The sequence below is a fragment of the Rhincodon typus genome, chromosome 23 (assembly GCF_021869965.1).
Source record: "Rhincodon typus isolate 14 chromosome 23, sRhiTyp1.1, whole genome shotgun sequence".
Lineage (NCBI taxonomy): Eukaryota > Metazoa > Chordata > Chondrichthyes > Orectolobiformes > Rhincodontidae > Rhincodon > Rhincodon typus.
In genome coordinates this window covers 38,679,569-38,707,194 of record NC_063354.1, presented here as the reverse complement: position 1 = coordinate 38,707,194, position 27,626 = coordinate 38,679,569, and the positions used below count along the sequence as shown (strand labels likewise).

The 27,626-nt window shown below is 41.7% G+C and overlaps 2 protein-coding genes across 3 annotated transcripts in view; one reads left to right on the top strand and one right to left on the bottom strand.

Annotated features, from left to right (window-relative positions):
* LOC109917134 (glucagon-like peptide 2 receptor) overlaps positions 1 to 7,977 on the top strand; it is a 59,922-nt gene extending 51,945 nt beyond the window's left edge. For both annotated transcript variants that reach the window (XM_048611039.1, XM_048611038.1), the window contains one exon: positions 6,295 to 7,977. In XM_048611039.1, the coding sequence (XP_048466996.1) occupies positions 6,295 to 6,597 (303 nt within the window). In that variant the 3' untranslated portion in view covers positions 6,598 to 7,977. The remainder of the gene's footprint in view (positions 1 to 6,294) is intronic.
* An 11,720-nt stretch (positions 7,978 to 19,697) lies between these two features.
* LOC109918174 (recoverin) lies at positions 19,698 to 27,151 on the bottom strand. Its single transcript, XM_020518069.2, has 3 exons — positions 26,771 to 27,151; positions 20,881 to 20,992; positions 19,698 to 19,807 (listed from the first exon to the last, which is right to left on the bottom strand). The coding sequence occupies exons 1-3, from the start codon at positions 27,149 to 27,151 to the stop codon at positions 19,698 to 19,700; spliced, it is 603 nt and encodes a 200-aa protein (XP_020373658.1).
* Between the last annotated feature and the right edge of the window lie 475 nt (positions 27,152 to 27,626).

Genomic DNA, 27,626 nt, shown 5'->3' with positions numbered 1-27,626 from the left:
AATTCAGTAGGTTGTATGCAAGAATGCAGAAATTTAATTTGGCAATATTCCAGTCTGTTGTGGCATTTAAGTTATTTGACTGTGCCAAAGGATCGAGTATGGATGGACTATTTGTTCTGGCAGGAGTTAACTTTATAGATAAGCTTACACAATCAGAAAAAAATGTCAGAAGCTTTAAAAACTTTGCTTGGGAAGGATTCTCTATTAGTGGTGTTAGTGGTTCAAAAGGAGTAGTCAATGTTACAGCATAAAATATAGGACACAATGTTATGGGATTAATGAAACTGTCCAGATACAAGTCTCAGGCAACATATAAAAGGAGAACTGTAACTTACAGGAATAATGACAGAAATGCTTTTGATTATTTGGGAAAGCAAATAAAATTTGCAATAAGAGAATGAGCCCCGGAAATGTCCTGACTGTAGTCATTCAACATTCCAGACAAGATTCAAAGTACCATTGTGCCTTTAATTGTCCCAAACTTTATAACAGAGTATTCAAAACTAAATATGAAATGAAAGATTTGGAGAAAGAAGATGAAGTAATGGATCAAAGAAAGAATACTGTATTGGTCACAGAAAGATTTCGCCCAGTAAAGTGAAAGTCACCATATTCCCAGAGGACCATAGGGCTATTCTCTCAATTTTTTCAATTCTTATGAAGGAGACAGATATTGATGCAATTGATGCAATATTTCAAACGGGCTGTGACTGGTGTCCTGTACGTATGTGGCAGGATTTCCCTGCTTAAACCTCTATCTCCTTATAATGAAGGCTAGCATTCCATTTGCCTTCCTGGTCACTTGCGAACAGCAACATTGTACAATGATACCCAGATCCTACTGTACTGCAGAATTCTGCTGTCTCTCTTCATTTAAATGATATTCTGATTACCTATTCTTCCTGTCAAAATAGACAACCGCATATTTTTTCTAGATTATCCTCCATCTGCCAAATTTTTGCCCGAGCACTTAACTATTTATATGCCTTCGCAGAATCTGTCATCCCCACAACTAGCTTTCCTATCTTTGTATTGTCAGCAAATTTGGTCACAGTATGCTTAGTCCCTTCATCCAAGTCATTAACATGGATTGCAAATAGTTGAGGGCCCCCAGTTATAGAATAGTTGATCTGTGTAGAATGACCGTAGTTATACCTTGTCAACCTAAAATAACCCATTTATCCAGACTCCCTGGTCCCAGGTTTTCAGAGGCAGGAGAATTCCAGTTCCACAAATCTGACCTTTAAGAATTGGCTATCTAAACTTCTCATTTTCGGTGTAGTGGGTGGACTGAATTGGAAGTAGGGGCAGGTATCTTTGGAAGGCCTGAAGGAGCTGCCTGGAGTGGAGGCAGGATGCATGAAAAGCCTGCCTAGGGGATTTGGCACTGTGTTAATAAATATCCATAAGCCCAATTCCGTGCTGTTGTATGTTCTGTAGCCAGATGCCCTCCTTATCAACCTATGCACCCTCAGTGCTGTATACCCATCCCCATGCCACATTAAGCATGGGGCCATAAAATGAGGCAGCTTTTAGTGAGTATTTGGTGCAGGAATTGAACCCACTCTGTACCTCTCACTAGCCATCCCGACAACTAATCACACCCAACTCCAACTCAGTGCCATCTGCCTCAGCACCTCTACTGTTGCTAAATTATCAGACTGTTATCCAACATCCAGTACAGGATGAGCAGAAATTTCCTCTATCTAAACATTTGAAGCCATTTTCTTTGGCTTCTATTCCATTCTGTATCGATGAATTCCAACCCTCTCCCTGTTGACTACCCAAGGCCAAACTGGATTATTTGTAGAGCTGGATGAACACAGCAGGCCAAGCAGCATCAGAGGAGCAGGAAAGCTGACGTTTCGGGCCTAGACCTTTCTTCAGAAATGGGGGAGGGGAAGGGGGTTCTGAAATAAATAGGGAGAGAGAGGGAGGCAGGTGGAAGATGGATAGAGGAGAAGATAGGTGGAGAGGAGACAGACAGGTCAAAGAGGTGGGGATGGAGCCAGTAAAGGTGAGTGTAGGTGGGGAGTTAGGGAGGGGACAGGTCAAAGGGGCGGGATGAGGTTAGTAGGTAGGAGATGGGGGTGGGGCTTGAGGTGGGAGGAGGGGATAGGTGGCAGGAAGGACAGGTTAGGAAGGCGGGGACGAGCTGGGCTGGTTTTGGGATACGGTAGGGGGAGGGGAGATTTTGAAGCTTGTGAAGTCCACATTGATACCGTTGGGCTGCAGGGTTCCCAAGCGGAATATGAGTTGCTGTTCCTGCAACCTTCGGGTAGCATCGTTGTGGCACTGCAGGAGGCCCAGGATGGACATGTCGTCTGAGGAGTGGGAGGGGGAGTTGAAATGGTTCGCAACTGGGAGGTGCAGTTGTTTAGTGCGAACCGAGCATAGGTGTTCTGCAAAGCGGTCCCCAAGCCTCCGCTTGGTTTCCCCGATGTAGAGGAGGCCACAACGGGAACAGCGGATGCAGTATAACACATTAGCAGATGTGCAGGTGAACATCTGCTTGATGTGGAAAGTCTTCTTGGGGCCTGGGATGCGGGTGAGGGGGGAGGTGTAGGGGCAGGTGTAGCACTTCCTGCGGTTGCAGGGAAAAGTGCCGTGTGTGGTAGGGCTGGAGGGGAGTGTGGAGCGGACAAGGCAGTCACGGGGAGAGTGGTCCCTCCGGAAAGCAGATAAGGGTGGGGAGGGAAAAATGTCTTTGGTGGTGGGGTCGGATTGCAGATGGCGGAAGTGTTGGAGGACGATGCGTTAGATCCAGAGGTTGGTGGGGTGGTACATGAGGATGAGGGGGATTCTGTTTTGGTTGTTATTGCAGGGAGGGGGTGTGAGGGATGAGTTGCGGGAAATGTGGGAGACACGGTTGAGGGCGTTTTCGACCACTGAGGGGGGGAAGTTGCGGTCCTTGAAAAACGAGGGCAGCTGAGAGCCCCAAGAAGACTTTCCACATCAAGCAGATGTTCACCTGCACATCTGCTAATGTGGTATACTGCATCCCGTTGGGGCCTCCTCTACATCAGGGAAACCAAGCGGAGGCTCGGGGACTGCTTTGCAGAACACCTACGCTCGGTTCGCAATAAACAACTGCACCTCCCAGTCGCGAACCATTTCAACTCCCCCTCCCACTCCTCAGACGACATGTCCATCCTGGGCCTCCTGCAGTGCCACAACGATGCTACCCGAAGGTTGTGGGAACAGCAACTCATATTCCGCTTGGGAGCCCTGCAGCCCAATGGTATCAATGTGGACTTCACAAGCTTCAAAATCTCCCCTCCCCCTACCGCATCCCAAAACCAGTCCAGCTCGTCCCCGCCTCCCTAACCTGTCCTTCCTCCCACCTATCCCCTCCTCCCACCTCAAGCCGCACCTCCATCTCCTACCGACCAACCTCATCCCGCCCCCTTGACCTGTCCGTCCTCCCTGGACTGACCTATCCCCTCCCTAACTCCCCACCTACACTCACCTTTACTGGCTCCATTCCCGCCTCTTTGACCTGTCTGTCTCCTCTCCACCTATCTTCTCCCCTATCCATCTTCTATCCGCCTCCCACTCTCTCCCTATTTATTTCAGAACACCCTTCCCCTCCCCCATTTCTGAAGAAGGGTCTAGACCCGAAACGTCAGCTTTCCTGCTCCTCTGATGCTGCTTGGCCTGCTGTGTTCATCCAGCTCTACACCTTGTTATCTCAGATTCTCCAGCATCTGCAGTTCCTACTATCTCTGGATTATTTGTTACTTTGGTGTCATATTTCATCCAGGCTGAACCTGCAACCACACTTCTGCTCCATCACTAAATTCATTTTTTTTGATTTATTATTGTCACATGTACCAAGGTGCAGTGACTGCTTTACAGCCAGATTGTACTATATAAGTGCTTCAGAGCAACAGAACAGAGTGCAGAATACAATGTTACAGCTGCCAAGAAGGTGCAAAGAGATCAATATTAACATTAAAGAGGTCCATTCAAAATTTCAATAACAGCAGGGAGGAAGCCTTTCTTGAATCTGCTCATACATGTATACAAACATCTATGTTTTCTTCCTGACAGACGAGGATTCAAAAGAGTATAACCAGGGTGGAAGACGTCTTGGATGATGTTGGTTGCTTCCCAGAGACAGCAGGAAGTATAGATGAAGTTAATTGATGGGACGATGGTTTGTGTGATGGCCTTTGCTGTATTCACAGTTCTCTCTAGTTTCTTGGGGTTTTGGGAAGAAGCCGTTGCCATGCCATGCTGTGATGCATTCAGATAGGATACTTCCTATGGTGCATCTATGAAAATTTGTAAGAGCCTTTTTGGACATATTGAATTTCCTTAGCCTCCTGCCGAAGTAGAGGCTTCCAAATCTATGGAATTGCCCAACTCATCTGCAGCTGTAATCCTTCCTCCCTGCCTTTGTACTTCTGAACTTGACAGTTCACTCCTGGCTGGCTTCTCCTGTTCTTCCCTTTGTAAATTATACAGCCTGAGTCCTGAGTCACACTGAGTTAGATTAACCTCTCACCTCTGTGCTCTTTGATCTCAGTGTCTTCCAGTTAATCACTGCGTCCAATTTAAAATTCTCACCCTTATCTTCAAACCCTTCCATGGTCTTGCCCCTCGCTATTTCCTTCAGCAACCCTCCTAAGTATCTGAGCTCCTTTAATTCTGACCTCTTGAGCATTCCTGATTTTAATCACTCCATCAGTGGTGGTTACACCTTCAGTTGCCAGAGCCCATAGGCCTAGAATTCCTCTGTTTCCTTCTTTCTCCCTCTTCCTGTCATTCCTTCTTGATGATTCACCTCAAAATCTACCTTTTTAACCAAGTTTTTGATCAGCAACCCTATCAGTTTAGGTTAGGAACATGATTGGCATGGACTGGTTGAACCAAGGGTCTGTTTCCATCCTCTGTGACTCTATGACTGCTTTTCATGTCTTACTGTCCAATCCGAAGTGGCACCTTCGACATTTTACCACAGGAAAGGGATTTTGGTGTAGCACTCTTTACAGAGAATCGGGAATTTGTGTGGGTTACTTATCTCCTCAACTGATCCGATTGAATGGTTAATGTGGACCACAAAGTCTGAATCAGGAAGTGTCAGCTAGAATATTCAATGTCAAATCATATATAGAAAGCAAAATAAAGACGTAAAGCAAGATAGGGTTACGGGAAAGACATAAAATAAACTGAAAGAAAAATATCTTTTAACAATACCTACACCAATAATTAAAATCCAAAGGAATGGAACTTAATACTCGTTACAGTTAATTTTCAGCCCAGAAGAGGTTAATGTTCATTCTATTTCATACATGCAGACACTAGGCATTAACTGAACACTTACTGTGCACTTACAAAGAGTAATAAGCCATCAGTATGTCCAGGCAAAAGCACTCTAGGGTATCATTTGGTTTGACTGCCTACGTTTCTTCCCTAGTTATTCCATGCCTCAGCGTTGCTGCGTTCATTGTCCACTAGCACCCTGGGAAGCCTTCCATTACCAATGGGCGCTGGAAGAACTGGAGTGCATCATCAACCTTGGGAATATCACATTAATCTGATTAGCTCAATTTATTGTAATGTTTGAGGGTATTTATATTTGGTGACATTATCTTAGTTGTGGGGGCACTTAATTCTCTTTATTCTAGGCCTCCTGCTAACTGAATCAACAGAGGGTATAAATCGGTTGTTGTTTTAGGAGTTGCATGCTTGCCTTGTGTGCCGTCTGTAAATAAATGCTCAAAAACCGTGTAAAGATTGGTTCCAGTTCTATCTTTCAACACCTAGCTTCCTGGAACAAAAGAGTTAAAACGTGCCGTATTGCTCTTACATTATTTACACTGTAATGAATCAGCCGTAGCATTTTCTGGTATGTTTAGTGGGTATCCACAGAGCACTATCTTCACATCATTGCACTTTAGTGCAGAAGTCTTTCAGCAAGGTACTGTAACAGTAAAGCTTCTGGAAAAGCAGGTCAGCTCAGACAGCAACTTCCTAATTTCTGCATTTTCCTGCACACTTGCAGTCATTGCTAGTTGCTGCCTGATTTGCTCTCGAACAACAGAGCGCTGATATCCTCACTATTATTCCTATTGCAAAATACAGCCCATATTTATAACTCAGGGTGCTGACTTTTGTGAATATGTTGAATTTATGGACTGGTAAATACAGGAGCAGAGTGTCAACGAAGTCACAAAATTTCATCAGTGATCTTAAAATTCGGTGTATCAGAGAATTATTTTTACTTTAATTGATGCCCTCTTTACAAATCAAGCAAGCTCTTATTATTTCTTTTTCATTTTCCTGCAGGTCCAAGCAGAATTGAAAATGCGGTGGAGGTGTTGGCTGTTGGTAAATCACTTTGAATGTACTGGCTGCGTCTTTGGCAAGCACTTGACGTACCTGGGGAAATGCCCCAAACCCAGGTCCAACAGTTATATCTACAATAGTAGCTCCTATTATAGTGATACCAGAACGTCCAGCATGCAACTGAATACAGCACCAATGACAGAACTGCAGGCACGCAAAGCCATCCCAATGGAACAGTTCACCCAGACTCGCATGTCTGAGAGCAGCGAAGGAGAAGCAGATATTGGAGAAAGCCAGATGTAAGGGCAGGTCTGGACAAGCCAAGTCCAACATTAAGTTTTGTAAGCTGTGAAGTCTTTTAATGTAAGAAGTGAGTTAGAGTCAACGGCAACACAATCTGAACCTACTTTGTGCTTGACCTCTTTTTGTTGTAAATATTGAATTTTGCAAGTGACCAGGTTTAGTTGGAAGGCATTTTAAAACCTTGCTCTTCCAGTGTACTGTCTTCGTAGAATTGGGCCTTAGAGAGGAGAAATCTATCATTGAATTTTGGCCAACACAGTCAGCTGATGTCAGAAGAGGTGCTACAGTTGTGTGTGTTTGTGTGAGTGGGTGAGTGAGTGAGTGTGTCTATGTGTGTTTGTGTGTGTGTGTGTGTGCCTGTTTGTTTGATTTGATTTATTATTGTCACTAGGTACAGTGAAAAGTTTTGTTTTGTGTGCAGTACAGGCAGATCATACCATACAAAGTGCATTAAGGTATCAGAACAGAGCGAGGAATACGATCTTATGACTGCAGACAAGGTACACAAAAAGCAAGGCCAATAGTAAATTTGAAATTTAAGAAGTTCATTAAGAAGTCTAATAACAGTGGGGAAGGAGCTATTCTTGAATCTGTTGGTACAAATGTTTAATCTCTTGCATCTTCTGTCCAGCAGAAGAGGTTGGAAGAGATTATAACCAGGTGGGAGGGGTCTTTGCTTTTCTGAGGCAGCAGGAAGTATAGATGGAGTCAGGAGATAGAAAGTTGGATTGTGTGATAGATTGGTCTGTGTTCACAACTCTCTGTAATAGTGTCTCTTTGAGTGAGTGAGTGACTGAGTGGCTATGTGTCTGTGTGTAAGTCTGTATCTGTGTCTGGGAGTTAGTCTGTGAGTTTATGTCTGTCTCTGTGTGAGTAAGATTCTGAGTGCAGGGTCAGTCACAATGACTCCGACCTGACACTCATTTTTCAGGCTCAGATTGATTCGAGAACTGATCAGTGCTTTAAGGAACGATGTCACAGAAAAAAAGAAAACCCCATTGCAAATGTGGTGTGATCTTATCTGCTTACTTTGGGAACAACTTTAAGTTTACTTTTGTAATATATACCCACATCTGAACATGTGTCTCCTACTATTGTGTTAAACCCAATAAGCCAAGTGACCTCCTTCCTGCTTCAATATCTAAACAGTTACAGACTTATCTTTCAGTAGTAAGCACTATAAGGTTTCATAATGTGACCCAGCATGTACATACTGTGCACTAAGGTAAACATTTCCTTCACCCCCACTTTTGGGGCATTATCTAAAATATAAACTAATAAGTGACTAAATTTATGTATTTAATGTTATTGTTGCGAGCTTTTTTTTTAAAGAAACTTGTAGTCATTGAAATGTGCCCAGACAATAAACTTTATTAAACTATACAATGATAGTCTTTTGCAGAACCGCTAGCTATCAGCTTTTGTTTGGCTTGAATCTTCTGGTCTGATTCGGAATCATGTTTCCGACTTGAATTATGCAAATGCAGGAGTTTTCCGGCCGGATCTCCAATGCAATAGCCTTCATCAGTAAAACAGTTGAGAGAAGGAGCAGGAGCAACAGGGTAGGTCAGCACAGAGACCACCCTCCCAATTTATGGTCATAGCTGCAGCATTCCATGCTTTAAGTTCCTACAGCCACTTTGAACACTACTGAGGGAAGGGGGAGTAGTGGGTGGGAGGGTTAGGGTACCAGTAGGTTGGGGAGAAGAATGGTAGGGAAGTGGGTGAGAAGGGGTCAGATGTTGCAGGAGGAGGATGAGGTGTGAAGATGTCTGGGAGAGGGTTGTTGGATTGAGTGTTTGGGAGTGAGAGAAGTAAGCTGGTGGTCAATGAGTTTTCCATGAGTGGGGGAGCTCTATACGGAAGGTCCGTCATGTGCTTGTCACTGTCCTGTGGGCATGGAATTTAGGAATCCAAGGGGGAGGGGATAAGGGAGCAGTGTCCACACTGGTGGGAAGTGTCTGTTGGAGGAGAGGAGAGGGAAGGGGGCTCAGTGCGAAAGATTGGGTTGTCAGTGTTATAGTTAGTCAGGAGTTACAGTCAGCTTTAATTCCTATACATTTCCCTGGCTAGAAGGCAAGTTGGAACCTTTCAAAGTCTCAGACTTACCAGGTATTCATTACATCCCCGCTTGTAATTATCAGGGAACTCTGTTCTCCAGCTATCTGTAAACATGAAAATCTGGGCCTAGGATTCCTAAATAGATCTAAGATTCTTGTTGCTGAGTGCCCATGTGACAGATGTCAAACAAAAGTGGTCTTCACCATTGTAATGGCAACGATGGCAGAAATGAACATGACAGTATATAAAACTGTACTGCCCTGCTTTTGGCCCCGGTTTAAAAAATGAGTGAAAAATCCATCACTGGGTTTAGAAAGACAAAAATAACTTACATTTATGTACAACATCCTTAAGACATGCTGCACTGCTATAGGAACGTAGGTACGTTAGTATGCCACTCAGTCCTTTGAATCTGTTCCACAATTCACACCTGAGAAGCACCACAAATCCATTTGTCCTTAGCACTGTATCCATGGTATCTGCAGCCAACAATAATCTATTGAGCTCAGTCTTGAAAAGTTTAATTGACACGATATGCACAAGCTTTTGAAGGAGAGAGTTCCAGATATCTTACTACCATATTTGTGAAGTGCTTCCATGATTTCAAAACCAGAAGACATATCTTTAATTTTAAGCTTGTGTCCCTCTGATCTGGATTATATTGTCAAAGGAAAAGGTTTCTCTGAACCTCCCCTGTTGAATCTCTTTTTTTATTTGAAATGCTTCGACCATATGACCCTCGAACCAATTTTACTCAAGGGGATACAGGACTAATCTAAGAAACATGTCCATATAATTTAACCCTGACATTCTGGGTGAATCTGTGTCACATCACTATAAAGCCCATTATATTCTTCCTGTAGTACAGTTGCCAGAACTGAACACAAAACTGTAAATAGGCTATGACCAAGGCTCTAACCTACTGTTGCAAAACATCCCCCTCCTTCTGTTCTCTGAATTTGTAACTGATGAGTGTTTTTTTATCATTCCCGTTTCTATGTAGAAAGCCTTAGCTGCTAATCTGCACTGGTCAGTCAGACACATGGGAAATCAAAGTATGAATAACTGAGTAATTAGTTTTTGCTGATGTTGCTTAAAGAAGAAATATTAGCCAGAATTGGGAGAATTCCCTGTTCTATTCATTGATACCACAGGACCTTATTTAATGTGGGGGGCCATAGTCCACAAAGGATCTCTCCGAGAGAGAGAATTGGTTCTGTATAGCCTGAGGGTAACTGTACCATAAGCACAAGATAAGGTGAGAAGGTAAGGTAAAGGGATGCTGGGTTTATTCTCACTTAGCCAACTGAGCTACCCTGCCCTTTTTAGTATTTTATACAAACAGCTATGCAAACACTCAGAGTCTGAGTTTAAGATCTGTTTCACCACTGAGGGTAGACTTTGTATTTATCTACCAGGGGCCTAAGCCTGTTTCTGCTCCTCATTGCATGTCTGCTTTGCCCTGAATCAACTACATAACACCAGCAACCGGCTGTACTCAGGATAACCAGGCCAAACAGTCAATCCTTAAACAAACCTTAAAAGCAACCAGCAAGGTAATACATATAAATGTATTTACCCTATTGCGGAATTGGGAGAAGCAGTTTGCGTATCCCATCCCCACATTTAGGTTTCTCTCAGCTCCCACCCACCACTGCTGGCTATCGCTCTCTCACACCCACCCACCAGATACTGATCACTTCCTTTGGTCCATACCATCACCAGTGACCATCACCCCCCCATGTAGTTAAGGAAGTGACCCTAGAAATAAAGGATGCATCCATTGGTGGTCAACTTTCAAGATTCAAGTTTCTTCAAGAAAGTGTTCCTTGCAATTGGAGTATAGCTAATGTAACCCAACTACTTAAAACTGGAATAGAAAGAAAACAGGAAATAAACCAGTTGACTGACATCAGAAGTGAGGAACATGCTAAGTTCATTAGAAAAGATTTAATAGCTGAGCAGTTCTGAATTTGTAACTGAATTTGTAACTGGTGAGTGTTCTTTTATCATTCCCATTTCTATATAGAAAGCCTCAGCGGCTAATCTGCACTGGTCAGTCAGGCATATGAGTGGCATGGTGGCTCAGTGGTTAGCACTGCTGCCTCACAGCGCCAGGGACCCAGGTTCAATCCCACCCTTGGGCGACTGTCTGTGTGGAGTTTGCACATTCTCCCCGTGTCTGCATGGGTTTCCTCCAGGTGCTCCAGTTTCCTCCCATAGTCCAATGATGTGCAGGTTAGGTGGATTGGCTAAGCTAAATTACCCGTAGTGTTCAGGGGTCTGTAGATTAGGTGGGTTATAGGCGGATGGGTCTGGGTGGAATGCTCCAACGGTCAGTGTGGACTTGTTGGGCCAAAGGGCCTGTTTCCACACTGTAGGGATTCTAGGATTCAGCTGGAAAATACTGACAGAATTGGACAGAGTCAACATGGATTTCCAAAAGGGAGATCATGCTTGAAATTTTTCCAGGATGTAACTAGTGGTATTGATAAGGGTGAACCAGTAGATGTGGTTTATTGGACTTTCAGAAGGCAAACAATGAGATCTCACATAACAGATTAGCATGTAAAATTAAAGTGCATGAGACTGGGGATAGTGTACTGATGTGAATAGAGAGCTGGCTGGCAAACAAGAAACAAAGATTAGGAATAAATCGATCATTTTCTGAATGGCAGCTAATGATCAATGGAGTACCACAGAGATCACTGTTTGGACCTCATCTCCTCAATCAAATATATATTAATGATTTAAATGATGAAATTAAATGTAATTTCTTCAAGTTTGCAGATGACACAAAGCTGGATGGGAGAGTAAGCTGTGAGGAGGATGCAGAGATGCTTCAGTGAGACTCAGACTGTTAAGTGAGTGGGCACATTCATGGCAGATGAAGTATAATGTGCATCGTTATCAGATTGGCCACTTTGGCAGTACATACAGGAAGGCAGATCTGAATGGTGATGGATTGGGAAAGGGGGCACTACAATGAGATCTGGGTGCCCTTGTACACTCGTCACTGAAAGTAAGCAGGCAACTGCAGCAGGCAGTGAAGAAGGCAAATGGTATGTTGGCTTTCATCGCAAAAGGATTTGAGTACACGGACAGGAATGTCTTGCAACAATTGTACAGGGCATTGGTGAGATCACAGTGGAGTACTGTCTGCAGTTTTAAGTCTCCTTACCTGAAGAAGGACATTTTGGCTATAGGGGGAGTGCAACAAAAGTTTACCAGACCGATCCCTGAGATGGCAGGACTAACATATGAAGAGATGCTCAATCAGTTGGAATTGTATTCACTGGAGATTAGAAGAATGAGGAGAGATCTCACAGAAACCTGTATAAATCTAACAGGACTGGACAGGGTAAATGCATAAAGGATTTTCTTGATGACTTAGGGAATCCAAAACTATGGGTTGCAGACTAAGGGCACACGAAGGCCATTTAAGAGTGAGATGAGGAGAAATTTCTTCACCATGAGCCTCTGAAATTTACTGACACAGAAAGCAGTTGAGGCCAAAACACAATATTTTCAACGAGGAATTAGATGTTGTATTTAGGGCTGAGGGGAACAAAGGGTTTGAGGAGAAAATGGGAAAAGGATATTGAGTTTGATGTTTGGTCATGATAATATTGAATGGCAGAACAGGGTTGAATGGCTTATTTCTTTTCCTATTTTCTATCTCCATCAGTGACTCAGTGCTCTGTCCCTAGCCTCTCTCACTTAGCCAATGACTTATACTTGGGTCTTGTTGGCCCAGTCTTCAATGGCTGCCTCAGCAAGCTGCCTCAGTCTCTGGCACTCAACTTGCTTTTGGGAATTAGGGCTAAGGTTCCCCGTCAAGAAGGACTAAGGCCTAACCAGGCACAGAACTGCCAGACATGGGTGCACATACATTTCAAAGCCTTGTAACTGACATTGACTTTAAAACAGAGCAGTAACAGTTCTCTGCTGGAAATGACAAGGACAGAATTAATTGAACTGGAGTTAATCAAGAATGAAGCAACAAAACTCATTGGAAATACTGGACAAATCTTGCACGAACTGACTTTTTGTTGCTATAGGTGATAGAGTCTGTGCTGTTTGGCCCAGTCTATCAGACTGAGTACTCACTCCACCTACAACCACTGAGTTACAAGCACGCTGAATTATATTGCTCGTACACATTTAAATGGCAGAGGATCTTGACCAGATATGTAGTAAATTGTTTAAGATCCCCATGGTACTGCTGACCAAGAAATTAATTCAAATTTAACTTTTGATACAACCACAATCATGTGATATGCACAATTCCTCAAAGTTGAATTGTAATTTGCTTTTCATTTCTGGCTTCACATGTTGTTGATGGTTACACACTAGCTAATACTTTAGGTCAAATTAAATGAAAATATAAATCAAGTTGTCCAAAGTCTTAAAATGACAGTATTAGCTAATGTGCTGGTCTGTTAAACAATCCCCGTTGCCCTGCTGCGCAAAGTGAATTGGTATCTTAGTAAAACTTTCAAGATAAATGACTGAGAGTGATTTCATTGCTAGCTAGGCAGAGACTCCAGCAATTTTGCCTGGGCCTATGTTATACTTTTATATAATTCCTTTAAGTGATGTGGCCAGATTCAGTGTGGCCATCACTTAGTGCACATCAGAATTTCACTTGAGAAGTGGTGTTGATGGACAGTCTTCTTCAGCCAGGACAATCCAGCAATGAAGTTACTTCCATGTTGGTAGGGAGTTGCAGGAAATAGTGACAGCAATAGAACAGCCATATTCGTGAGAATGATGTGGAATGTGGAAGGAGGTTGAAGGTAGTGGTGTTTCTTTGTACCTGTTTGCATTTTCTTTTCAGGTGTGAAGATTAAGAGCTTGAAAATGGCATTCAAAGAAGAGTTGTTACTGTGCGTTTTGTAGACTGCAATGGGAATGAATGTTTAAGGTATAAGGTTAAGATTAAATAAGCCATTCAGCCCATTGATTTTGCACTGTCAATCAATAATATCATGGTTAAACTGTTTGCAACATCAAATCCACATTCCCACCTTCCTCTGATACGGTACACCCACTTACATAATAAGAATTTATTTACCTCAGCCTTACAAATCATCAAGAATTTTGCTTCCACCACTTTTTCTGGAAGAAGTTCACAGCTGTCTTGGGAGATAAAAATTTCATCTAATCTCTACCTACCATTTATTGATTTACCCATGTTTTTAGGATGTAACATGTATTCTCCATACTATAAGCGATGCAAAACCTTTGTTCAATTCATCCAACAAAATACCAGGCCAAGGGTGCATAACAAATCTGAACTACTGTTTGTGTAAATATTTTCCTTGTGTTAATTTTGGTTAATCTGGTTACTTTGCCACTCAATTTCAAATTAATTAAATCTGGACCATTCAATTATTGATCCTCCAGCTGTTGAAGGTAGTTTCTACTTATTCTTCTTAAACCTTTCAACATTTTATACACCTCTATCAAATCCCTTCAGGCTTTTTAGTCCTTAGGAGAGCACATTAGTTTCCCTGTCATCCCTCATCCCTGGAGCTGTTATAGTAAATCCCTTCAGAACCTCTACAAACCCATCATATCCTTCTGGTGACCAGAATTGATAACCATTGTCCCTGTGGGATCAAACTATTTTATAGAGGTTCAACAAAACTTGTTTGCTTTTGTACTCTACACTTCTATTCGTGAAGCCTTGTTTTCAGTGTAAATACACATTGTAAACACTGCTTTGTAGTAACAACACTTTCAGGATTTGAGTTGACATATGGAGTAATTAGACTTGCACAGAAGCTGAATTATAAGAATTTGTCAACATCTTCAATTATCACTCCTCATTAAACTTACATCCACAACACACAATCGAAGCGTTGATTTTGTTGATACCACTGGCTACATCTTCTAGTTTATTGGCTAAGTGTGAGTCACGTTGAGTTTGCTGGAGTAATTCTCACCGCGAAGCTGAGCACTTACCTCACCAAATCTTATCAAATTCACTTTATTAATTGCACTGGCCACCCCATGGTGTGTATCACATCCAATTTCTACCCCATCTCACCATGTTCCATTCCCGGAACAACTCACCACTCAGCAGATATCCCAGAATTCACTAGCATCCCTTGCATATCTTATGAAAATTGAAGTGTTTTCTATGAATAGTGAGATTGGGTGCTGCAATTAAAAGTGGCCACTGTGCTCCATCTACATATGCACAAGGCCATTGCAACGACAGCAACGATGCAAGGAAGAAAGTTTTGACAGACATTTTGCAAAATGAAAGTGAAATCTTACCTGTAAGGAAGTGAATACATAGACTATTTGTTTCTTAAATCTATGAGGCAGCACTTATCACTTTACCATTCAGTTTATTAATCTCATCAACCTTTACCAACTCTCTCCTGATGCCTGTGAAATAGATTTGAACAAATATAAAAGGGAGCCCAGTTGTCTGCCAGAAACACACACCCTGGGGTTTCCCCAAGCATTGTGAATGCTTAAGTCCACAGCCTGTGCATGAAGTAATTGATAGGTTTTGTGTGTGTGTATGTGTTTGTAGAAGTCACTCTCTACTTATCCCTATTTCCTGCAGACTGATTTATGATCTTCTTCATCGCTCCTTGCTCCAACCCACCTCTGCTCCTCCTCCATCACAACCCCCCCTTCCCCCATGACCTTGTTTCATTCAGCTTGCCATTATTGGTCAGTGCATCGAGTCAAGGAGTTGGGAGGTCATGTTGCAGCTGTACAGGACATTGGTTCGGCCACTTTTCAAGTATTGCATGCAATTCTGGCCTCCCTCTTGTAAGAAGGATGTTGTGAAACTAGAAAGGGCTCAGAAAAGATTCACAAGGATGTTTTCCTTGTTTTTTACAAGGAGGTTTTGAGCTACAGGGAGAGGCTGAACAGGCATGAGCTATTTTCCCTGGAATGTCAGAGGCTGGGGGTGACCTTATAGAGGTTTATAAAATCATGAGGGGCATGGATAGGTTAAATGGGCAAGGTCATTTTCCCAGGGTGTGGGAGTCCAAAACTAGATGGCATAGGTTTAAGGTGAGGGGGGAAAAGATTTAAAAGGAACCTAAGGGGCAACTTTTTTACAGAGAGGGTGGTGCATGTGTTCAATGAGCTACTAGAGGAAGTGGAGGAGGCTGGTACAATTACAACATTTGAAAGGCATCTGGATGGGTTTATGAATAGAAAGGGTTTAGAGGGATATGGGCCAAATGCTGGCAAATGGGACTAGATTTATCTAGGATATCTGGTCGGCATGGACGAGTTGGACCAAAGGGTCTGTTTCTGTGCTGTATATTTCGATGACTCTATGACTCTAACTCAGGAATCCGCTGCTACAGCACTCTCCCCCCTCATTTCCCCACCAACCCTCCCAACACACCTTCAGCCCATCAACCCATGCCCAGCCCATTGAAACTCTCACACTATGCCACACTTCAGCCTATTAATTAACTTTGTTTGCTATTCTTCCTTCCTCCATTCTGGAACTTCTGAGTTCATCCGCCATGTTATCGCCAACCTGGCTTTAGTAAGTCTTCTAAATGAATCTTTTCCTCTGGCCTCACTTCCTTGAATCTTGCCTCATCATATTTAACAAATTCATTCTTCTCCAGCACATTGTAAAGCACTTTGAGATGTTTCTAAAAAAGCAAGCAAGAAGCCTTTACATGTATAAAGTTGGTGTTGAATGTTGCACTTTCTGCCTCGATTTAGGACATTGGGTACGCTGTGTCAAAACGTCAAAATCTATTGTCAAAACAAAGGCAGCACTGATTTAATGAGCAGGAGATAGACCTCAACAATACAGTTCATTGTTGATGATAACAAGACAGTATTTGCAATCAAGAATTGATAGAAACATTGAGCTACACAATTGCAATAGAATGTAATGTTTGGTCCACTGAACTAGGAGACATTTCTAACTTGCCATTAAAAAAAAACAAATGCTTAAAATACTTAAAGATCCAGGCAGCAAGTTAAATGGCAGGGACAAATCTGATTTGACAAGCTGGTGATCTTTTAGAGCAGAACCCTGATTGAAGTTCAATTTTGGTCCATTTTCTCTTACTCTTTATCTCTCTCCTCAAATACTGTCTGACTTGCTGAATGTATCTGACACTTTTTTTTTGTTTTAATTTCAGGTTTCTTGTATTTTGACTTTCTTCTTATCTGCCATGTTGCCATCACAATTATCCTGACCTCCCATGGCCCAAAATTGGAAATTAAAGTCTTATTTCAAATTAAATTAAAATTAATTAATTTCCCTATTATAGGAAGGATATTATTAAGCTGGAGAGGGTTCTGAAGAGCTTTACCAGGATGTTGCTGGGAATGGAGGGTTTGAGTTATAAGGAGAGGCTGGATAGGCTGGGACTTTTTTCACTGGAGCATAAGAGGTTGAGGGGTGACCTTAAGAGATTTATAAAATCATGAGTGGTATAGATAAGGTGAATGGCAGGTGTCTTTTCCCTAGGGTGATGGATTTCAACTGTAGGGGGCATATTTTTAAGGTGAGAGGAGAAAGATTTAAAAAAGACATAGGGGCAACTTTTTTACACTGTGTGGTTCGTGGTGGGATGCTCTTCGAGAGGAAGTGGTGGATGTAAGAACAGTTACAAAGTTTAAAAGACATTTGGATAAGTACGTGAATAAGAAATGTTTGGAGAAACATTGGTCAAGTGCAGGCAGATGGAACTAGTTTCGCTTGGGATTATGATAGGCATGGACTGGTTGGTCCGAAGGGTCTGTTTCTGTGCTGTATGACTCCATGACTCTATAAGTTAATGAGTTAATCAATGAGATGGCTTCCTAGTATTCAGGAACAAAGGCAATATACTGCCTTAACTTGAAAATGTTATTGAAATATCTCAGGGTTACTGCTAACAGCCAGTGCTAATTCCTTGATGTTACCTCCGTAGACCTTAAAAATAAGGCTGTGTTTGTGAAAACTGCTGCAGTGTGTAATACAACAGAAACTGTGCATAAGTTAAACCATAATAAATACGAATATCTGTGAGCAATGCTGTTGCTCAGTCCTGCTCTTCAGAAGGAGTTCCATTTGGATTTTATAAAATTTCGGCTTTTCACGTGATAGCAGCTGATCAAGTATTTACTCTGGTGCCATCCTCAAGAGTACGAGACCTGCTGATGTTGCTTGTAACCTCTTCACACGGACACATTCAGTGAGGCGACAGCACTGTTGTGAAACTCTCCATAACACGAGCAATATATTGCTAAAGCAAATATGCTGGAGGAGCGTGCTCCCATATTAATCTCCCCATCTGATGGGAATTAATGCAGAGAAGGAGTTGCAATCCCAGCCAATTGTTACCCAACTGTTATGTTTGCACTACCCACCAGCAAGATGTTGGTTAGCTCCGTTGGCTGGAAGGCTGGTTTGCAATGCAGAGTAATTACAAACAAAACACCAACAGCATGAGTCCAATCTCACATGGACTAAGATTAGAATGAGGGAATCTCCTTGTCAACATCTCCCCTTGCCTGTAGCTTGGTGACCCTCAGGTTGAATCAGCAGGTTAAATCATCTCTCCATATTGAGAGAGCAGCCCTACAGCCAGTAGGACTATGGCAACTTTACGTTTACCACCCACCAGTTTAACTCCTGCATTTGTGGGTGTGTCAAAGCTGCCCAATGTAAACACGCAAGGGCCACATGATGACTGGAATGTCAAAGTTTAAAGGCATAATTTGAACCCTGCCAAGAGATGAACAAAACAGAATCATTCAAATTGTGCAGTGTTGGAGTCACCCTTGAAATCAAAACTCGGACCAGAAAAAACGCAATTGGGCAGCACTTACTAAATAAGTCTGAGTGTGTCAATACCTGCACAAACGACTATTTAAAGATTATCAATCGGGCTCACAATGTGACTCACTTACTCTTGCCAGAAGTTACATGTATTCATGCGGAGACCCTAGATCCCTGCAGACAAAAGAAGATTTTGTCAATGCATTGTATATTTTCAATTAGAAGTTTGGAGGCCACTGTTGCCTCGTGCATTTTCCTTTGCACTGGCAACCAATCAGAACTGCCTTACGTCTTTTGAATTTAAATAAAAGTTTTCAGGTAACTGTCAACCAATCAGAGTCCACTTGCAAATGGTATCCTGGTTATCATGCTGTATAAATTGCTGTTCCTTTCTGAAATTTATCATTCTGTCCTGATGACCATAAAACAGAAAGCATGACAACTTGTTTCTTTTCCCAGCAATAAGCAAAGCCTGTACTACCAATTTAACAATTGTAGGCATAAGTAAGTTGACTTCCTAAACAAAAGTCCTTTTGGCTGCAATCTAATGCCAAATATTCTGCTGCTCAAAAACATATTCAATTGACAACTAATTGAGGAAACTCTCCCAATTGAATAGTTCCTTCCCTTTCATAATAACGCAAGTCTTGAGCTAATTTACGGCAAGAATCTATGTCAGAACCCAGATTTCATTTTTGAAATTCAATTAAGTCTGGATTCAAATCAATGCTCAACCCATACTTATCTCAGTATTCCCCAACTATCAACAGATTTCACTTAACAGTATAAAAAAAAGCTAACTTAAATCCATAACTTTGGAAAAATGTCACTTCAGACAATTGTAGACATATAGCCGTCCCTGTTATTAGATTAACATCTCACCAAATTCCACAACTGGATTATTTACAAAAGACAATCCATATCAGTTCTCGTTAGTTAAGTACAATAAGCCATGCATATAATATTACCTAATTAAATGTAGTTTATTTGGGAAATGAACATCACTGAAAGTTAATATACAGATCTCAGTAAATGACCTTGAGATTTAAGAGGCTTTAACCATCAATTTGGATTAGGAAAATCTCAGTTGCATTCATTATGTGTACAATAAACAGCCGAATATGTGTGTATATTATAGTGAAAGTGTACAGTGAAATATTTTGAATGTACATGTACAGTGGTTACACTACATTTTGTAGAAATATGCAACTTGTAAACAATTTTGAAACAGTCTTTGGAAAATTAGCTTCCGAGGGGAAAGTTAGTTCGTGTTTAACTTTCCTTTGACTTTCTGAGGTTCAAACTGTATCAGTCGGAGTATATCCTTATTTTCCAGGGTACCTTGAATAAACTCACCTTCCGATAATTTATCTGTGAAAAAGAACATTTAATTAAAAAGTATACATATTTAAAATAAACTTTCACTTCAATATTCATTGTACAATTTTGACATCTTTCATTTTTTAATATGGTTTCTTTGTAATGTAAGTTGTGAAACAGCAGCGATGATTTGATGGTGATCCTTTAAAAGAAATTGCTCACTTTTAAATGAAATGAAAGGATCTGGAAATAAATGAATCTATTTCAAGTAAACATACATCACCAGGAATTGCATCCAGTAACGTGGTCGCAAGAAAGTGCTGGGGACATATAGTATTTCACTTAGCATCAAACAAGGTAAGATGTGTAAGATAGAACCTTAGTCTTACTGAACAGTTAAAGTTCCTTTACACCTTCAGGTGCTGATGACATATTGTACATTTTCAGCATCTTCAATGTTCCTTTGAGATTTCTGGACATGCCGTTTTTTTCTTTAATAACTGGTTAGTAAGTGGGTCTATTTTCCTTGTTCTAGCAAAAACTCTGGGCGTTGATAGGCTTGTGGTGACTTAAAGCTTTGAGAGTTGGTTTAGTCAGTTGTGTGTATAGTACAGTAATCACGGCTCTAAATAGTAACTGATAATTAAGGATTATTGATTATGAATGAGCAACAGGTAGATTATTGCTCCTTGCTCAGTATTTCTCCTATTCTAATATCCGACATCTTGACAGCTTCTTTAGTGTGGATTCGTAAATACTATTTAATTAGACTCTGCTATTATTAATTATAGACTGCAATAAGGTTATGAATTAATAGAATACATCATATACACACATATATATCCACATAGTCTTTACTAATTCATTGTAACTGTTAGTTAGAAATTTTTATTTCTTTTAATTCATTCCCCCACCATAAATGGAATTTTATTATGGAAGGAACAATATCTAATTTGCAGGTAGGTAAGTATTCCAAGCTTCAAATCTGTGTGCCTCCCCGATGTCAGTGTATAGTGGCTGTCTATAAATAGGCAGATATTTCCTACACCTCCTCCAATCCCTGACACCTTCCCCCTACCCCACCTCTACCCTCCCCCTCCTGTCCCCAGCTGTCTCACGTTTACCATTTTCTTTCTTGCCAAAGAAATCCCAAATTTTGTCAGCCCTCTTCTCTGGGGTGTTCTCATCCTCTGGCAGGGTCTTCAGTTCTTCTTCATTGATCATTTTAAATATTGACTGTGGGAAAATAACAAAAAACTAATTTCACCAAAGCAGCAATGAGTGTGACAGACCATTACAACAATTCTGCAGAGGACATATCCATATGCACTTCCCTTTTTCAACCAGGATGGTTCAGTGCACACCGTTTCTTAACCTTATACAGAATAACATGTAGTAAGCAGCAAGAAAGATTTCTAACCTACCCTGCTCTATTTAAAGGGATCAATGACCACGTTCAGTTTAGTTGCTGGATAATATTTCCTGGTCATTGCTGAGTTTGGTGTCTTTTTTTTTCTTTTGTTGAAGTCACCTGTACTTCACCGTAGCGGTACTTTCGGAAGTCTACCAACTGTTGCAGTCTGAATCACAGGCGCAGAGCAGAGACAGAACAGCATTGCCAGTGACAGCGAAGGTGATTCATAGATTCATACAGTGCAGAAAAGACCCTTCAGTCCATGAGTCTGCACTGACATTACTACCACTAAAGGCATGCTAATCCCAATTTCCTGCACTTGTCCCATATCCTTGAATGTTATGATATCCAAATATTTTTTAAAGACTGTAAGGTTTCCAGCTGCCATTACCTCCCTAGGCAGTGCATTCCAGATTCCCACCACTCGCTGAGTGAAAACTTCTTTTTTTCCCAAATCCCCTCTGAATCTCTTGCCCCTTTCTCTAAATCTATGCTTTCTCGATTGTAGCCGTGAACATACATCTGGTTTCTCCCATGCTGCCAGCAATGGTTTTTTCCAACATTTTCAAGTTTGCTCTTTGTTGCTTAAGGGAAGGCACTGAGGTTAAGGAACTGAAGGAACATCTGATTAGATTTTGATTCTTTCTTACCGGACAAAAGTAGGCAATGCGAGAGTATGTCTTTGCAAGGATCACAAAGGCCCCCATGTTTAAGGCACAGCAAGTGCACATATTGCTTTGTTGGTGGCATGTGTAAATTCTGAGATGCACAGCAACCCAAGGATTCCACTCCATCTCACTGTTCAACTTGTGTTTGGTTATAGTCAGATGTACCCGTGGTTTTGTAGCAACAGTCATGATGCCTTCATGGCAAGGCGATGGCCTAGTGGTATTATCGCTAGACTGTTAATCTAGACACCCAGATAATGCTCTGGGGACCTGAGTTTGAATCCTGCCATGGCAGATGGTGGAATTTGAATTCAATAAATATCTGGAATTAAGAATCTAATGATGACCATAAATCCATTGCCGATTGTCAGGAAAAGCCCATCTGGTTCACTAATGGCCTTTAGGGAAGGAAACTGCCATCTTTACCTGGTCTGGCCTATGACTCCAGACCCACAGCAATGTGTGGTTGACACTTACCTGCCCTCTGGGCAATTAGAGATGGCAATAAATGCTGCCTAGCCAGCAACACCCTCACCCCATGAATGAATAAAGGGAATAAAAAGAAATCTACAGTGGCTAGATCTGCCATATGTGCTTACAGCAACACTACAAATTAGAGGGTGTCTACTAGATGACATGGGCTATCTGCCACACAGTGGTCACCAGAGGCTGTCTCAAACTTCATCAAAACTCACTGCGTACTGCACTCACGTGGGTGCAGGCCTTGCCACCAGGTCTTGGGTGATGCATTGCGGAACAGGTTGATGAATTAAAGGAGGGAAGGAGTCTGGAGGAGTCACCCTTCCCATTGAGGCTGGCTTCTGAGTAATTGCCTCATCTGACTGTGTTACAGGAGAACGTAAGCCCCGCCTAACCCCATCACACATCATACCCGTTAAAAGCAACGTTCTGCGGATGCTGGAGATCTGAAATACAAACAGAAAGTGCTGGAGAAACTCAACAGATCTGGAAACATCCCTGGAGAAAGAAACAGAGTTAGCACTTCAAGTCCAATAACATAAGAGTCATTGGACTCAAGATATTAACCCTGTTCCTCTCTCTGCAGATGCTGTGAGACCTGCTGAGTTTCTCCAGTATTTTCTGTTTGTGCACCTGTCACTGAGCAGCACTGAATTTTCTTTGGCCAAAATTCTAAAAGGTAAAGGACCATGGGACGAAGTTCAAGACCAGGTCAAATCAGCTTTTTGAATGAAACTGTCCAAAATTTCATACAGAAGTCAACAGATCACCCTTGTACCTTCCTTTTGTATCTCCCTTCTGAGTGTTTTTGCCAGGCTTAATGCTCCTAAGTAATGCTCCCCCTAGTGACTGTGATAGGGTTGGGTTGAAGGAAAGTATTGACTTTTAAAAGGAGAGACCGTCTTGAAGGATGACCTCAAGCAGCTCTGACCCAAGAAACCTGAGTTTGGCTTGCATCGTCTTGGCATTGGCAGCTGCCATCTAGGCTGAGAACTGGCAGCGAGGGAACTGGCAGAGTGGCAGTAGGGGCTGGATGAATGCTATGGTCTTTTGCAGCACCTAGCCATTGTGTATGTGCCACAATGGAAACTGAAAAATCAACTATCATTTGTTCATAGGAATTGGATACCACTGGCTAGGTCCATTTATTGCTGTTTTCTTATTGATGGCAATTATGTCAACCACACATTGTCGTGGGTCTGAGGTCCCATGTAGGCCAGACCAGGTAAGAATGACAGGTTTCCTTCTCTAAAGGATATTAGTGAACCAGATGGGATTTTACAATTGACAATGGTTATACGGTCACCATTAGACAGGCTTTTTCTTGCCAGACTTTTATAGAATTCAAATTTCATCACTTGCGATGATGTCCTCAGATCATTAACCCAGGGGTCTGCATTACTAATTCATTGACTAACCATTATGCCTCTGCCTCCCCCGTGCTTGGGTGGGCAAATATTCTCATGATGTCATTCACCATGCCCTTGCAGGGAATAATGGGCCACAAGTTTTGCCAGATTTTTTTTTCAAAAATGTTTTATTAAAATATCTTTATATACATACATAATCACTGAAGCAGTTCGGTTCAGCACAGTGGCACATGAATAAACAAACAAACATTGGGGAGTTTGACTGTATCAAACAAACAAACCAAATGTTTTTCTCACTTGTACAAGATTACATTTACATATTTTTGAGGTATTGGGACAGTCTGATAACTAAATGGATTCCTATTTCGCTTTAGAAAGACGTCAGACTGTGGTCTTTCCCCATTTCACCTTGGCTTTAGTGAGTCCCTCAACACGTAGTCCTAGACCTTGGAATGTGCAGTCTGCAATATTCGGTCAGGGTCAACTCCTTGTTCTCGAGGACCAACAAGTTTCAGGCAGACCAAAGAGCACCTTTCACCAAGTTGATGGTCCTCCAAGCACAGTCGATGTTTGTCTCAGTATGTAACCTGGGGAACAGATCGTAGAGCAGGGTCCTGTGATAGAGTCAACACTGGTCTTCTCCATGCTGTGTACCATTGACCACAGGCTTTCTGGCAGGTCTCCCAATGCATTACCCCTTTCATTGCACGTGCTCAACCATTGTCCTTGGTACTCTGATTCATCAAAATCATCATCTGACTTCTCTGCAGCAGGACCCAGGGGTACCCTCATCCTCTGGTGATTCGCAATTGCTGCTACCCTTGTCCTCTGATCCAGCTCCAGGATACTTGTGCAAGTCCCATCCCTGAGCTTTGTGCAGTGTCACTGTCTGAGCTAGTGGCTGTGAATGCTAGTGTTCCCTCTTCATCATTGTCTTCCTTACCTTTCACCACTTAGTCTTCCAACACTGGCAAGTCCCTGAGGATCTGACAAGAGAAAGACACAAGGCTTATGTTGTGTTGAGGGTCAGCGGAGAGGGAAAGGGGCAGCGAGAAGTGTGAGATTAGACCATGTGCAGCTTTTAAATCAGGGGAGATTGTGAGGTGAGGGGAAGCTGAGAAAGAGGATTCAGTGTAAGTCCATCTCCATGCAAATAAGTACATACAGCCAGTCCTGTCCCCTGCTTCTCAACAGCTGTGCTCCCAGTTACAACCCCAACTTGCTCATCGAGAGAGTTGGAGCTGTGCCTGTGAGCAGGTTGCAATGAGTTTATGTGATTTACCTGCCACGGTTCAAGAGCTGGCAGTTTTGCGAATCATGAGATGCATGACTAAGTGTGAGATCGGTGTGGTGGCAAATGTGAAGTTGGGTAATGATTGACAGTGATTATTGATAGGTGAGTGAAGGGGGTTGGTGAACAGAGCAGTGTCTGAGGTTAGTCATAAGATTCAGTTGTGAGAACATGAGATTTGAAGATATTTTCTCTGAATTTGAGCACTTATTTGAGGACATTGGGCTCACAGCACTGCACCCAGGTCCTTCCAGCCACATTAGATATGTTGACTATGAAACGTACCTGCTCCCATAGCCTTCTCAGCCTTAAACTAGAGGGGTCTCCAAAGCCCACATGGATGGAAGCCATCTCCCCTCTTCTCCACCTTTGGCATTAGCACCTCCAGTGCTGGACCTGAAACTCTTGATTAGTCAGTGTTCCTCCTCCTCAAAACCACCAGTTACTTGCATAACGTATCTTCCCTACAAAGTGCAGTTTGCCTTTAAGTTGTGGATACTAGCTTTAAGTGGTGCTAGCCTATATAGCTACTCAGAGCACTGCAGTCAAATATCATGCAAGTCAGCAGGTTGTTTGAAAGTCACATACTGCCTGCATTCAAAAGAATATGCATGTCATGATCCCTACATTTGTTTCCAGGTCAAATGTTACCCCTCCTGTTTTTAAGTACAGCCCTTCATGATCTCGAGACATCTAAAGGCACCATAGGGGAATGAAGTGCTTCTGAAGGACAATGATATGAAATATGGACATTGTTAAAAGATTTGAAAGGTCAAACATCACATCCCAATTGCCATTCCATTGTATTTTTGGTCAGATGTATTCCAACACAGTGTGCAATGAAGCAGATAGAGCTCATTAAGTTGAGCTTTAATATATTTACAAATTCCTGACACAGCATAAACCACTCCAAAGTCATCACAACTATTAATATAACATAATGCAACAGTGACTAAACCATCAAGAACTCTTCCATATTTCCACTATATCCACATGGACTGCTATTGGCAATTTAATCAGTCTCCTATCTAATAAGTCCTTTGCTGTTGTAATACATATCTCAACTGAAATGTTAGTAGATACTTTTACTTATGATGAGTGTTATATTTATAGAGAGTGCTATTGGTGTGTTGTGCTCTACATTTAATTAATTTGCTACAAAATTAATGTATTCATTCCCTTGATGCTATTCAAATCAGACCAGAGGATTTTTCCAGTAATCGAGTTAATATTCCTCCTCTGATCAACACCATGAAAAACAAATGATCTAATTTATATTCATTTGCTGGTTTTCTCAAACTTTGCTGCTGGTACATTTTGTGCTCAGTCCAGTTGTATAGACGTGGCTATGCTTCAAAAGCAAAGTGCCTAAGGATGTCTTGGGCTTATGCTTCAATGCATTAGAAATAAAAACAATTTCAAGATTTTGTTTTGCAGTGAATGCATAACTTGAAGTTACTGCAGAGTTTGAAATTAAGTTGTATAATGGTAGAATGTGTGATGTGTTCATTTGTATAAGGTAACCCCGTGATTGTCTTGGGAAAAGTTGAGAAGGAGAAAAGAAATAGTATCAGCTCACTCATCTCCGGCTATTTCTGCAGATAATGGTCACTGTCTGCAGAAGAGGCCTTGATTGGAAAGGTTGCACGCAAAATATGCTCTGCAGCTGAATGGTAAGCATTAGGGCAAACAGAGAGAAGAAAATAACACCAAGATGGAATGTGAGTTGTTCACCAATTTACTAAACTGACATGGTGCAGTTTTGGGCATTGATTTAAAATTTAGCCATACCTTAACAATTTCCAGTACTTCTTCCTTATTGATTGTGCCGTTGCCATCTACATCATAGAGAGAGAAAGCCCACTCAAGCTTCTGTGACGTCTTTCCAGAGGAGGTGAGGTGAAGGGCGATGATGTATTCCTTAAAATCCAGGGTCCCATCACTGTTGGTGTCAAAGGTCCTGAAGACATGTTGAGCATAATCTTTGGGGTTTGCATCTGGGAAGAAGCCAGAATAGATCTTCTCAAATTGTGCCATGGTGATCAAGCCAGTTGGGCACTCCTTCAAGAATGTCTGGTACCATAAGGAGAGCTCTTCTTCTGTGTACTTGGTGTTCATTTTGAGGTCTTCCAAGATACTCTTGGATAGGGCACTACTTTTAGAGTTTCCCATTCCTACTCACACAGCCCAGAAGATGTAAAGGACTACACAAGACCTCTTCTGACTCACTAAAGACTGTACAGACTGATTGCAGAACTGTATTTATGAGAACAAATTAAGCTTTATGGATTAAAGGGATTAGTCTTTATCTCCTTGTCTGACATTCACAAAGGCAGCAAAATTCTTACATACATTGCAAGCTAAATAGCTAATGGAAATAACTGACACAAAGCCTAAAATATCTTAAAATCATAATCAACATCTGTCCTTGCAGACAGTTCATTTTCTGTACAATGTTACTTTGCAGTAACACATGTTGTTAATTTACTAATCCATTGATTATTTGTATTCACAGAGAATGGAATTGTTGGTTATTTTTAATTTTGTTGTCAGGATGTGGATAATCTGCTAAGTTGAAATTTGTTGCTAAGTTACATATGGAAGTATAGAAAATAGGAGCAGAAATAGGCTGTTCAGTCCATCAAAA

Excerpts from the sequence above, each read along its gene's own strand:
- LOC109918174 (XM_020518069.2), bottom strand. The coding sequence starts at position 27,151 with ATGGGAAACTCTAAAAGTAGTGCCCTATCCAAGAGTATCTTGGAAGAC. Across the intron at positions 20,993-26,770 it reads AAGTACTGGAAATTGTTAAG|TCAATATTTAAAATGATCAA; the intron begins GTATGGCTAAAT and ends ATTTTCCCACAG. Across the intron at positions 19,808-20,880 it reads CTTTGGCAAGAAAGAAAATG|ATAAATTATCGGAAGGTGAG; the intron begins GTAAACGTGAGA and ends TCTTTTTCACAG.